The sequence below is a fragment of the Amia ocellicauda genome, chromosome 9 (genome assembly GCF_036373705.1).
Source record: "Amia ocellicauda isolate fAmiCal2 chromosome 9, fAmiCal2.hap1, whole genome shotgun sequence".
Taxonomy (NCBI): Eukaryota; Metazoa; Chordata; class Actinopteri; order Amiiformes; family Amiidae; genus Amia; species Amia ocellicauda.
The window spans coordinates 26109640-26123075 of record NC_089858.1 but is presented as its reverse complement, the minus strand read 5'-3'; the positions used below and the strand labels follow the sequence as shown (position 1 = coordinate 26123075).

Genomic DNA, 13436 nt, shown 5'->3' with positions numbered 1-13436 from the left:
TGTATAACAAGTGTGATGACGTCCCCGGATCCTGGGGGTGGACAATTACCCCTCCGTGACTGGCTCCCCTCCTCAAAGCAGGCAGCGCATGAGTTCCTGGTGGGGCGTAGGAGTTGGAGCTGGATGGTGAGGAGGGAGAGAACAAGAGAGTGTGAGTGCAAGAACATTTGACTTTTGACTGCTCTTTTGATGTGCGATTTGGACTGTTTGTTGTTTGTCGTCATGTGTCTGGTTCAATTAGCTGTATATTTAGAGAGACCTGTTTCACTAGGTAGTTAGGCTCAACACGGAACCAGGGTTTTGTTTTCAGTTATTTTGTTTTCACTGTGGCACTGTAAATAAATCTTCACTGTTGCACCATGACCCCTTGTTCCTGTGTCTGTTTCCTGAGGCCCTACCTATTTCAAGAGCCCAAAACTGTGGCCACCCCCGACAGTTTCACACAATGTTAGGGACAGGGTTACAGAATAGACCAGACTCTTTGTTTCGGTCTTTCAAACTAAGGGAATGGTTAGAGTTACAAGTGTTTACTTGACCATTTACCTGAGAAATAGCTGAAGTACAAGTACTTTGCATAAATTACGTTTCAAAATGATCGAATTGTCTGTAGTGACAAGACACCATCGCTGGCTACACCTGTAGATCACTACTGTATACTACACCCCCCACTACCATTTGCATTTATTCTTTGGTATGGTTCTTTGGCTTAGATAATGACTGATGTGCTTTTACATCAGGATGTATGTGCCTTCATTGTCTTGTTTTTACTAGGGACAAATAACCAGGAACATGTCAATGTTTAACGGATTCTATCTTTTACTGTGCTGTGTTTGGTTATATATACATGTATATTGATATATGGAATGGTGTAAAATCTAGCAAGCTATAACTTTATTGCTGCTGATGATTTAATGATTGAATGAGTGGCAGTTTCAAGCCACTCCATAAAGATGAAGAGAAAGGAAACTGAATTTAAAAACAAAAACATCACCTTGAGCACAGCATTTTAAAATCAGTTGGAATTTATTTGCAGTTCTAAAATAATCATGTTATATGTTTTGGCTTTAATCAGTATTCATTTCAATTATTTCAGGCTGGGAAACACATTTTATGAAACTTTCTAGGGGAATATTGGGGTTTCATAACAAGGATGCGTTTCTCATTCTTTGTGGCAATCTACAGATTTATTTATAGCTATTACAAAAGGTGGCCGGGTTTGGCAAGTTTGGAAATGGAGCCTTTGCAGTCTGATTACACGCTAAGCTGTTTTTTAGACAGTATGAATATGGAAAGGAGTTCTTCTGGGACAAATGGGTAAAGTGACTGAAGTTTAAAATCATGCCTTTTCCTTTGGTTTTATTCTCTGATGGTGATGATGATGATGATGATGATGAAGATGCAGAGGTACAAGCCTACATTATTCTTGTTTTACAGTTCACATTTGTACAATAAAACTATGATGTATGACTTCAAAATATACAAATATATATTCAAATATACACTGTTTCCTAGACGATCACCGGTGGTCTAATTGAATAAAATAATTTCAACACTCACAGCTGTGGATAAAATTCAGCCAGTTACTCCTGTTTACCTCGTAATGTCTGTCCTGAATACAGTCTTTGTGTTTCTCTAAGCAGTGAAATACAGAATGCTAATTGAAATGCATGACAGATACAAGTGAGTCAGACATAAGCTACATTAGTTCATATGCTCCAGTTATCCAAACGTACAAGTTCCTAGCAATGAATACTTTTTTTGTTTTGGCAAATTACCTTCTCTGGCCAATACTGTCATAGATTAACTCGTAACATTTTGATGTTCGGGTGTTCTTGCTTTCCCAGTTTCCATGACCAAGGTATTATTGCTTATATTCAGAAAGCTTACTGAAATAGCAGAAACCAAGACTAAAAGGTTACTAAAAAGTGTAACACCACCCACTGTGGACTGCTGGATTTAAATTCAAGACTGAATTGAGAGAGACACACGGACACGATAAACCATATCACACAAGACTGTTTAATAGGTCACAGTTTACAATAATGCACATACGTTTTTAATGAATTGATATATGAATACTACAGAAATAAACCATGAATACTGTATGTTTTTCAATAGAGTTCTGCTGTTAATCACATGTATAACAAGTGTGATGACGTCCCCGGATCCCGGGGGTGGACAATTACCCCTCCGTGACTGGCTCCCCTCCTCAAAGCAGGCAGCGCATGAGTTCCTGGTGGGGCGTAGGAGTTGGAGCTGGATGGTGAGGAGGGAGAGAACAAGAGAGTATGAGTGCAAGAACATTTGACTTTTGACTGCTCTTTTGATGTGCGATTTGGACTGTTTGTTGTTTGTCGTCATGTGTCTGGTTCAATTAGTTGTATATTTAGAGAGACCTGTTTCACTAGGTAGTTAGACTCAACACGGAACCAGGGTTTTGTTTTCAGTTATTTTGTTTTCACTGTGGCACTGTAAATAAATCTTCACTGTTGCACCATGACCCCTTGTTCCTGTGTCTGTTTCCTGAGGCCCTACCTATTTCAAGAGCCCAAAACTGTGGCCACCCCCGACGGTTTCACACAATGTTAGGGACAGGGTTACAGAATAGACCAGACTCTTTGTTTCGGTCTTTCAAACTAAGGGAATGGTTAGAGTTACAAGTGTTTACTTGACCATTTACCTGAGAAATAGCTGAAGTACAAGTACTTTGCATAAATTACGTTTCAAAATGATCGAATTGTCTGTAGTGACAAGACACCATCGCTGGCTACACCTGTAGATCACTACTGTATACTACACCCCCCACTACCATTTGCATTTATTCTTTGGTATGGTTCTTTGGCTTAGATAATGACTGATGTGCTTTTACATCAGGATGTATGTGCCTTCATTGTCTTGTTTTTACTAGGGACAAATAACCAGGAACATGTCAATGTTTAACGGATTCTATCTTTTACTGTGCTGTGTTTGGTTATATATACATGTATATTGATATATGGAATGGTGTAAAATCTAGCAAGCTATAACTTTATTGCTGCTGATGATTTAATGATTGAATGAGTGGCAGTTTCAAGCCACTCCATAAAGATGAAGAGAAAGGAAACTGAATTTAAAAACAAAAACATCACCTTGAGCACAGCATTTTAAAATCAGTTGGAATTTATTTGCAGTTCTAAAATAATCATGTTATATGTTTTGGCTTTAATCAGTATTCATTTCAATTATTTCAGGCTGGGAAACACATTTTATGAAACTTTCTAGGGGAATATTGGGGTTTCATAACAAGGATGCGTTTCTCATTCTTTGTGGCAATCTACAGATTTCTTTATAGCTATTACAAAAGGTGGCCGGGTTTGGCAAGTTTGGAAATGGAGCCTTTGCAGTCTGATTACACGCTAAGCTGTTTTTTAGACAGTATGAATATGGAAAGGAGTTCTTCTGGGACAAATGGGTAAAGTGACTGAAGTTTAAAATCATGCCTTTTCCTTTGGTTTTATTCTCTGATGGTGATGATGATGATGATGATGATGAAGATGCAGAGGTACAAGCCTACATTATTCTTGTTTTACAGTTCACATTTGTACAATAAAACTATGATGTATGACTTCAAAATATACAAATATACACTCACCTAAAGGATTATTAGGAACACCATACTAATACTGTGTTTGACCCCCTTTCGCCTTCAGAACTGCCTTAATTCTACGTGGCATTGATTCAACAAGGTGCTGAAAGCATTCTTTAGAAATGTTGGCCCATATTGATAGGATAGCATCTTGCAGTTGATGGAGATTTGTGGGATGCACATCCAGGGCACGAAGCTCCCGTTCCACCACATCCCAAAGATGCTCTATTGGGTTGAGATCTGGTGACTGTGGGGGCCAGTTTAGTACAGTGAACTCATTGTCATGTTCAAGAAACCAATTTGAAATGATTGGACCTTTGTGACATGGTGCATTATCCTGCTGGAAGTAGCCATCAGAGGATGGGTACATGGTGGTCATAAAGGGATGGACATGGTCAGAAACAATGCTCAGGTAGGCCGTGGCATTTAAACGATGCCCAATTGGCACTAAGGGGCCTAAAGTGTGCCAAGAAAACATCCCCCACACCATTACACCACCACCACCAGCCTGCACAGTGGTAACAAGGCATGATGGATCCATGTTCTCATTCTGTTTACACAAAATTCTGACTCTACCATCTGAATGTCTCAAGAGAAATCGAGACTCATCAGACCAGGCAACATTTTTCCAGTCTTCAACTGTCCAATTTTGGTGAGCTTGTGCAAATTGTAGCCTCTTTTTCCTATTTGTAGTGGAGATGAGTGGTACCCGGTGGGGTCTTCTGCTGTTGTAGCCCATCCGCCTCAAGGTTGTACGTGTTGTGGCTTCACAAATGCTTTGCTGCATACCTCGGTTGTAACGAGTGGTTATTTCAGTCAAAGTTGCTCTTCTATCAGCTTGAATCAGTCGGCCCATTCTCCTCTGACCTCTAGCATCAACAAGGCATTTTCACCCACAGGACTGCCGCATACTAGATGTTTTTCCCTTTTCACACCATTCTTTGTAAACCCTAGAAATGGTTGTGCGTGAAAATCCCAGTAACTGAGCAGATTGTGAAATACTCAGACCGGCCCGTCTGGCACCAAGAACCATGCCACGCTCAAAATTGCTTAAATCACCTTTCTTTCCCATTCAGACATTCAGTTTGGAGTTCAGGAGATTGTCTTGACCAGGACCACACCCCTAAATGCATTGAAGCAACTGCCATGTGATTGGTTGGTTAGATAATTGCATTAATGAGAAATTGAACAGGTGTTCCTAATAATCCTTTAGGCGAGTGTATATTCAAATATACACTGTTTCCTAGACGATCACCGGTGGTCTAATTGAATAAAATAATTTCAACACTCACAGCTGTGGATAAAATTCAGCCAGTTACTCCTGTTTACCTCGTAATGTCTGTCCTGAATACAGTCTTTGTGTTTCTCTAAGCAGTGAAATACAGAATGCTAATTGAAATGCATGACAGATACAAGTGAGTCAGACATAAGCTACATTAGTTCATATGCTCCAGTTATCCAAACGTACAAGTTCCTAGCAATGAATACTTTTTTGTTTTGGCAAATTACCTTCTCTGGCCAATACTGTCATAGATTAACTCGTGACATTTTGATGTTCGGGTGTTCTTGCTTTCCCAGTTTCCATGACCAAGGTATTATTGCTTATATTCAGAAAGCTTACTGAAATAGCAGAAACCAAGACTAAAAGGTTACTAAAAAGTGTAACACCACCCACTGTGGACTGCTGGATTTAAATTCAAGACTGAATTGAGAGAGACACACGGACACGATAAACCATATCACACAAGACTGTTTAATAGGTCACAAATTACAATAATGCACATACGTTTTTAATGAATTGATGTATGAATACTACAGAAATAAACCATGAATACTGTATGCCTTTCATTGGAGTTCTGCTGTTAATCACATGTATAACAAGTTCCTGTGTCTGTTTCCTGAGGCCCTACCTATTTCAAGAGCCATTCTTACTTTATAGCATTTTGTCATACCTGCCTAAAACTTTTGCACATTACTGTATACAAATATACAGTCTCTTTTCTACACAAAAGAGCAGAAACCATTACAAAAAGGTTTGAAAAGGTTACTAAAAAGTGTAACACCACCCACTGTGGATTTAAATTCAAGACTGAATTGAGAGAAACACATGGACACAGAGACTTTAAAAGTGTACAAAATTACAAACGTATGTAAAAACAAACCATTTACAATATTGTAACCAAACCTGTGATTTACATCATTGCAGCACACTGTGCCGGTCCTGCTGCTGCTGTTCAGTTTTCTGTGGCCCAAGCTGCCCTGCAGAAAGAGCCGGTCTTTACAGGAAGTGACAAAGAGGAGGGGAGCGAGGCAGGGAACACAGCAGGAGTTGACGGTCAGTTACATTCTTGTGGTTTTGCAGTAAAAGTGTCTGAATAGCAAGCCCAGCCTTCTGGCCATTTAATAGAGCCCTTAGATCACATATTTTCCTGTTGCACCGCTGTCGTGTGTGGTCCATCCCCTATTATTTGTGTTGCGTTTGACTCACTGCTGCTTCACACACCCTAATTAAACAATCTGCGGCCAACAAAATCTCCTAAAGAGTCTTGTGAGAATAATAGGAAATTGCGGCATGGAGAATTACACATAGAGAATTATACTATATCTAATGGGCTTATGAAACAGTCATTTATATCCCCTGTACACTGAAACATAAACAATATGCGGTTACTGATTATCTGCAGCAGTTAAACAGCAAGGCAAGAGTCAAGTTATTTCCACAAAAGGCACATGGATTTGTATTCAAGTAGGAATTTGTTCAGTATGAGAAAAACAGGGTCTTCAGTGTTTAACTTTTTTGTGTCCATTTACACTAGCTCAGTGGTTCTCAACCCTGCTCCTGGAGGACCCCATACCCGGTATTGTTTTTTCCCCCCAACCAAGCTCTCAAGTACTAAATTGAGCCCTTAAATGAAGTAATTTGCTTACATTTGACTAAAGTTTTTCTTAGTTGGTTCCTTAATAAGATAAGATCCTTATACAATGTTATACTTAACTTAAAACCCCTACCGTTTAAAATAATTAAAAGCCTCTGGATTTTGTTGAAAATCAGAGCGTGGGGGGTCCTCCAAGACCCAGGGTTGAGAAATATAGCTGCTGCAAAGGCTTCAACATACAGCTCTGGAAAAAACAAGAGACCCCCCCCAGTTTAGAATTCAATGTTAAGTGGTCTCAATTTTTTCCAGAGCTGTATGTGCATATCTCTCAAGAACAGAAAATGTTCCAATCAAATATTTGTATTTGTTTAAAGTATAGAAAACCAAATTGTCATTCAATACAGTTGTACATCATTCATGCTTTAAAAAAACAATGAAATACACACAGTGTTGCCATGAATCTATCATCTCTAAATGACACTTCAGGATATAAACCTTGTGTCAGGAGTGAGTGATTGTTCTTCAGATTTGTTTTGATGTATGGATAGAAACAGGAAACCCAATGCATATTATTACTTTGATAAATTTCAGACATTACCTGCTGAAGGCTCGTCTACAAATTGTCCTATTAAAATAGAAAAGCAATTTCAAACTCATATCTGTCCATGTACCCATTCATAATATGGCAATATGCATAAAATGTTAGGAACCATTTATACAAGAGTCTACAGATTGTAATATCCAAACTGGCTCAAACTGCTATATGAAATGGGAGTTGAATTCATCTCTCTATCTGTGATATGATGGAAAGAAACTGGACATGTGTATCATCCCCATACATGATGTGGGGCCCATATTTGATCAGCCGGTCTTGCTTGTACGCTACATTACAATGAAGTCTCCCACCCACACCAGCACTGACAGCGCCAGATCAGAAAATAATAAACACAACAATGTCCCGAGACTCTACGCACCACAGTGTGTTTGAATCGTAATGTTCCCCTTACCGAGTCGGTATCTTTGAAGACTTTTTGTCATTTGACATTTGTCTAGAAAACCATGGAAGTGAAAGTCTTTTTTGTGTGTGGTTCATTAAGTTCTGATTGTTCTGAATTCTCCAGGGTTGCTGAATGAAGCCACTGCCACCTTGAAGGACAGCAGACGCCTCCAAGTGTCCTGGCTGGTGGTCAGGAGCTGGGCCTGGACTAGGACAAGTGCTGTTTGACCAGAGGGACTGGCACTGTGGGCAGCACCTGGTTCTGGAAGACAAAGATCTTGACTCTCTCCAAGACCCAGAGGAAGATGAGCAGGATGCTGACGTACTGGATCCAGGCGAACTTGATCATTTCCCAGAAGCCCGGCTGATAGGTAGGCTGACGTTAAGAAGCATTTTGGAATTAAAATCAGTATCCTGCACCTTTTCCACCTGAATAAGCTTGAGCTGTCAAAAAATGTCTAGCTGCCCTAAGGGGACAAAGCGGTTAGTTTGAGGAAATAAAGTCCTGGGGTAATTTTAGGCACACATTTCAGATCTGTGCTGAGGATAATCTTCAGCATGTCAGATTCATAGGACAGAAAAGGATATCTGATGATCTGCACAGGGTACCTGATGACTGCATTGATTGCAAATGGAGCTCTGGCCGCTCGACCCAGTACCCACACAGGACTCGGATTCGACAGCACTGTGGAAACTACAAGAAAAAGGGATTATTGTGATATACAAGGAACTATTCAAACTAAGATGGGGCTTTCTAAACTTGATTTTAAGAAGCTGGCTTCATAAAGGAAAAGTTTGCTGTTCTTGTTCGTTTTCTAGCTAGCAGTTTGAAATTCGTTGTACTTACTCCATTCTGCTGGAAGAATAATATAAAAACGTGATTGAAATCTGTTGTGTACGGAATCCACAAGACCACAGTGAATCAATAAGATGTTTATTTTTATAATGGTAATAAAAAAAATAAGGAGAAACAGGCTCTGAGCCCTGAGAAAAATAGGTGCGGTCATTTATAGGTCTAGACCTCGAAAGCGAACAAAGAAAAGTCTATATATGGGAATAATTAGGAAGAATCAATAAATACTGATTAATATGCAAGACTAACAGATTATATTGACTACAGAATAATCAACAATACAGCTAATGAGTAGATATGTCAAACTCTCTGGTACATTTCCACCTCACCACTCCTGTCACCTTGTGCAGAACGACTCTCAGAATCAACAATTTGTTATCAAATGTAACCATATTTACCTCATCCCATGAAAGTGTCAAGGCAAGGTAATCGGATGTTTTGAGACACACAGACATCTAAAGACATCTCAAATCACAGACAGAAAAGCAGCTGCACACAGGCCCTGTATGAGCCAAACTGAATGAATGTGGATAAGTCCAATATAGTTGCTGATCAATACCAGACGTTCTTACAGCCTTTTACAAAATCATGTATTCTTGAACTACTGAAAAATGAAAAGGAAACAAACTAAGCACTTACTGTTCCTTTCCTGATAAGATCCAATGATGGTAGTTAGATCGTAGGCACTGGCAAATGGGCTATTTCCATTAATAACAGAAACCTGGAAACCAATTGAAAGAGTTAAAAACAGCACTGTGATTCAAAACATATTTCTCCTGAGTGTAGCGTGTGTGTGGGCAGATCGGTCTCCGGTTTGAACTGCTGTCCCAGACATGCATCCGAGCACCTGATCTGCACAAACCCAAATAAGCAACAAACTCACAGTGCCATAAGACTGATCCCCTGATGCAGGGAGTTTCAGCCCAATAGCAGGAGTGACATCACCAGAACAGGCTGATGTACACAATTAACCCAGTAACACAACTTTTGATTTAGGGTGTCCCAATTCCTCCTACAGTTTTTCTCCCCATTCTAATCATTGTCTCTAAACTGCAGCCATTTCAGACATATGCCAGTACCAGTTGCTTATTTCCACTACAGGTTTTAAGCCTTTAATTCCTGATATTCATAATAGCTCTTGTTCACTTGCATTTCATTGCAAACTCCCCAACATCCTCCAGCAGGCAAAACAAAAGTATAGAGATGGAAGGCAATTCACATCACTTCTTGAGCCCTTGTGTAACACAAATGTATCCTAATGGTGCTTTAGCCGTATACATATTTACATAACTGTAAATTATAAACTGTAATGATCTTGGAGGAGGCAGGAGGATTCCTGGCTAACTAAACAAATAACTTTGTTTTATTAAGTAAATTATAACCCAGAAAGCCCTCGGGGACTGGTTTTGAATCCCCTGATATCCAGCAATATCCCAGGGGCACTATAACCTACAGCTCCTCCAGGAGAAGGAAATAGGTTACCAGGGTTGACTCTTACATTGTAGGTGGTGTCGAGACCCCTGTGCTTCAGTGGCTGCCTCTGCTGCAGTTTCAGATCCCCGCTGACGAAGAGCTGAGAGCCAGGGATGGCAGAGGAATGCTGGATATAGGCCATGCTCTGCATGACGAAGGTGGACATCCTCTAACAATGGAAAACGAAAACAATTGCATCTATATGGTCCCATTAGTTTGTGTACTTTGACCTGTTTGTGTAGCAGGCCTGCCCTTAATTGTGTGGTTTTCTGGACATGGTCTGATTGGCTGACTGGCACGAGGATGCGGTTGAATACTGTGCTCTCATTGTCTACTCAATCAGTGGAAAACCACTGTCTTTTGTTGGGAGATTTTCAGGGTCAGTTTATTGTTCCTGTGACCTTGGTTGCATTATTTTTATTTTGGTTAAGTAAATGCTCATGTGCTTGTTTGGTGTTGCCTTTGTGTGGTTATTTGTTTAAAGGGACAATGGGTCTATTTAACCTATGTTTTGTTAAGTAAGAACTTACCTGGGTTGTCCTTGACCCCAGAGTCATGATGCTTACTACACTGTTGAAGGCATATCTGTGTATGAAGCCGCTTTTGTTGCGACTGCCGTGGGACTTTCTAGTTATTGCATCTATTTACTGTACTGTGAGTAGAGTAGAGACAGTTGAGCCACACTGTGGTGAGCAGTGGGCCATTGTCAATGTTCACAATAATTAAGTCGCAATCTCACGGTGTTAAGTTGAACAAATAAGTACAAAAGACCAAGATCCCTGGAAGCAACTTCAAGCTCAATATACTAGAAGGTATGCACTGTATATTTGTATAGTGCTGCCTGGCTGACAAAGATCCAATAACGGCTAAACACAAAGTATGTGTCTTTGTATAAATAAAGCAAGAGGTATGCACAGGTAAATGGCAGTTTGTCTGCATCAATGCTTCCTAACCCTCATTCTGGATGACCCCTGTATCTGATGCAGCCCATGTACATTCCAACTGGGCTCTAATTCAAATTCAAAGAACTAATGATTATTAACTAATTAGCTAACGATTGCCTTAGTTCAGCCTTGTCAGTTGTGTTCTGCCTTTAATCCGATGGAGGACGCTCGGATAAGGAGTCAACAACGGGGCTGGAATGCAAACCAGCAGAAAAAGGCCTTCTCCGTGACCAGGGTTGGGAACCACTGATCAAAGTCGTTGGGTTATGGACAACTTACGAAGAGCTGATAAGAGAAGGTGAGGATGAGCTGCACACTGTAGATCTGTTCGCTGGGCTCCAGGGGGAGTGCCAGTTTGAGATTCAACTGGTCCAACTTCCCATCTTGATTCTGGTCTTCCTCTCTGGCCTGATGGGTAAAGAAAACAAAAGCACCCATGTGTGAAAGCTGGAGGGTACTGTCCATCAGTCCATCAGTCGCTAAAGAAAGGAGTCCCATGCCATGCTCCCAATCAATAACGCATTCAAGTTCTGACAAAACTGTAGCCCAGATGTGTCTTCAAATCTATTCAATTATTGTATCCATTTGACCTGCTGTGCTTTATCGTTCTATTGAGCATGTTTTGCTTCCCAGGGTTTAGACATGTTTTGTGTATGGTTCCCAAAGTGGACAGAAGTAGCAATGTTTCAGGATATGACCGCAATTTGGTTATGTTTAAAAAAAAAACATATTTCAATGTATACACTTAGCATGCACTCCTTGACATCTCCAGACTCCCATTTCCAGGGTCAGACTTTTTTTGCTCTCCAAACAACAAACAAAATGCACATTTTAGAAAGCAATCATTTCACACAAACACGAGTGTGGATGTTTTAAACTCACGGATATCGATGGTATTCTGAGGTTGCTGCCCTGCAGGTTGTTAAAATTTTGAAAAGTGCTCCACGCCACGTAATCTCCATTCGTACTGGTTGCTGCAATTAACAAAACCTGATACTGAAACCTAACTATTGGCTGCTCTTCGTAGGTGCTCAGCTTTAACCAGAAACCTGCAGAGAGAGAGACAAGAAACGGGACGTGATGCTCAGTCACACAGACGGACACTTCCCATGCCACAGCCACACAGTAAGGGTGATGCTGATCTTACCGTGACTCCTGTAAGCCACCAGCAAGGGTGGGATATAGGTGAGGCAGAGGACGAGGAGTAAGAAAAGTGTGGCTTTCGTGCAGATACTCGTCCTGTATCTCAGCAAAGCAGGGTGGGAGTAAACTTCATAAATGGCCATGGGGGAAAATACGGTTCCACAAAATAAAGAAAAATACAAAATAAATACACACAGGCCTTGAAAACCGGTGTGATCTACTCCTTCGATCTTGTGTTACACCATAGCGTTAAACTGCAGAGTTTGTTTCTAAAATAGCGTTTTCGATGTAAGAGTGCGGTCCAATGGGGTTAAAATGATCGGTTGCGCTTGGCTAAAAATAAATAAACTAGTTACTGAATGAATAAATAAATAATCAATGCACAAAGTGTCCGAATATCTAAATAATTAAGACAAAAAGGGATCCTTAAGCATGAACAGGAAGAGAAGGCGCGGTGTTTTCAAACGCGGCCTGAAGTTTGGCGTCTGCGGGTTTCCATAGATCCCTCGTTCCATAGCAACCGGAGGCGTTTTTCCAAATGCCCGGATGTTGTACGTAAAACACAAACCAAGACGAGCTGCGCATGCGCGTCCTGACGCAGCCGGCTCTCCACACTGCGGGCGGCGCGGCGTTAGTGCTCAACAACCCCCCAGAAGAATGACAGCAGAGCCATTTCCAGCATATATCACCTTATCTACATCTCTTGCATTTGAGTGCCATAACTATATATTTATGTATTTCGATCTTTCAAACTCTTATGTAGTATGTGAGTTGACAGCATAGTTTGCGATTTTTAAATGTATTGTTATGGAAATACATTTTGTAGATTTAGTTTTATTTTTGTAGACACGTTTTATGTATTTAACATTTCTTGCACAAGCCCTTCAAATCGTAGATGAAATAAAGCATAACACAAATTCGTATGGCCTATACCTGCAATGATCTGTAATGATGTTTGTTACACCGGTGCACAGTCTGACTGGCCTCGGTATAGATAGCCAATGTACCCTGTGTGCATTGAGTTCAAATCGGACATGTTTGTCGCTGTACAGAGACAGAAGTGAGTCATGCCAGCAGTGCATAACTGACCACTTGCCTCAAAAGCACTAAAAAAGTTCTCAATTTTAAAGTGACAGCTTTACAATTGAACATACAATACAATACAGAAATCACTCAAATTTTCTGCTGATCATATTTCCGTAAAATCTGCGTGTATAACATCTTCTTTAATTAAACTAAATCGCCAACCAGAAAAACAAAATATTGCATGTCACAATTCTCGGGTTCGTGTTGGAGGGGTCAAACATGTATATATAGAAGCAGGCAGGCAGTGTGGCTCACTGCATTAAACCATGCGTAGTGACAGACTTCTCTCTCCCGTTTCAAATCTAACAATCATTACCAGTTAGGCTGTATTGATACGAATCTTTTCCATAATGTGCATGTTAGTGGATGATTCAAATGTATTAAAATAAGCACCCCCCCTCCCCAGCTCCCCTCCTGCAGACGGAATGGTCTACTCGCA

The 13436-nt window shown here is 40.5% G+C and overlaps 1 protein-coding gene and 1 long non-coding RNA gene across 3 annotated transcripts; one reads left to right on the top strand and one right to left on the bottom strand.

The window, feature by feature from the left end:
* The first annotated feature begins 1216 nt into the window (after nucleotides 1-1216).
* Nucleotides 1217-2500, top strand: LOC136758269 (uncharacterized). The gene is made up of 2 exons (XR_010819943.1): nucleotides 1217-1404; nucleotides 2119-2500. It is a non-coding gene; the product is annotated as an uncharacterized LOC136758269 (long non-coding RNA).
* A 2857-nt stretch (nucleotides 2501-5357) lies between these two features.
* Nucleotides 5358-12429, bottom strand: tmem231 (transmembrane protein 231). Of its 2 annotated transcripts, none has more exons than XM_066713898.1 (7): nucleotides 11916-12428; nucleotides 11651-11817; nucleotides 11048-11176; nucleotides 9850-9993; nucleotides 8991-9072; nucleotides 8087-8192; nucleotides 5358-7869 (listed from the first exon to the last, which is right to left on the bottom strand). In XM_066713898.1, exons 1-7 carry the CDS (start codon nucleotides 12052-12054, stop codon nucleotides 7707-7709), a joined length of 930 nt encoding a protein of 309 aa, XP_066569995.1. In that variant the 5' UTR covers nucleotides 12055-12428; the 3' UTR covers nucleotides 5358-7706. The 2 variants fall into 2 exon arrangements, with proteins under 2 accessions (XP_066569995.1, XP_066569996.1); XM_066713899.1 differs by having other exon boundaries at nucleotides 7833-7965; nucleotides 8108-8192; nucleotides 11916-12429.
* Nucleotides 12430-13436: the final 1007 nt, after the last annotated feature.

Coding starts and splice junctions, on each gene's coding strand:
- tmem231 (XM_066713898.1), bottom strand. CDS start 12,054: ATGGCCATTTATGAAGTTTACTCCCACCCTGCTTTGCTGAGATACAGG. Junction 11,177..11,650: donor TCAGAATACCATCGATATCC/GTGAGTTTAAAA, acceptor TTTACCCATCAG/GCCAGAGAGGAAGACCAGAA. Junction 8,193..8,990: donor ATCTTATCAGGAAAGGAACA/GTAAGTGCTTAG, acceptor TTTTTCTTGTAG/TTTCCACAGTGCTGTCGAAT.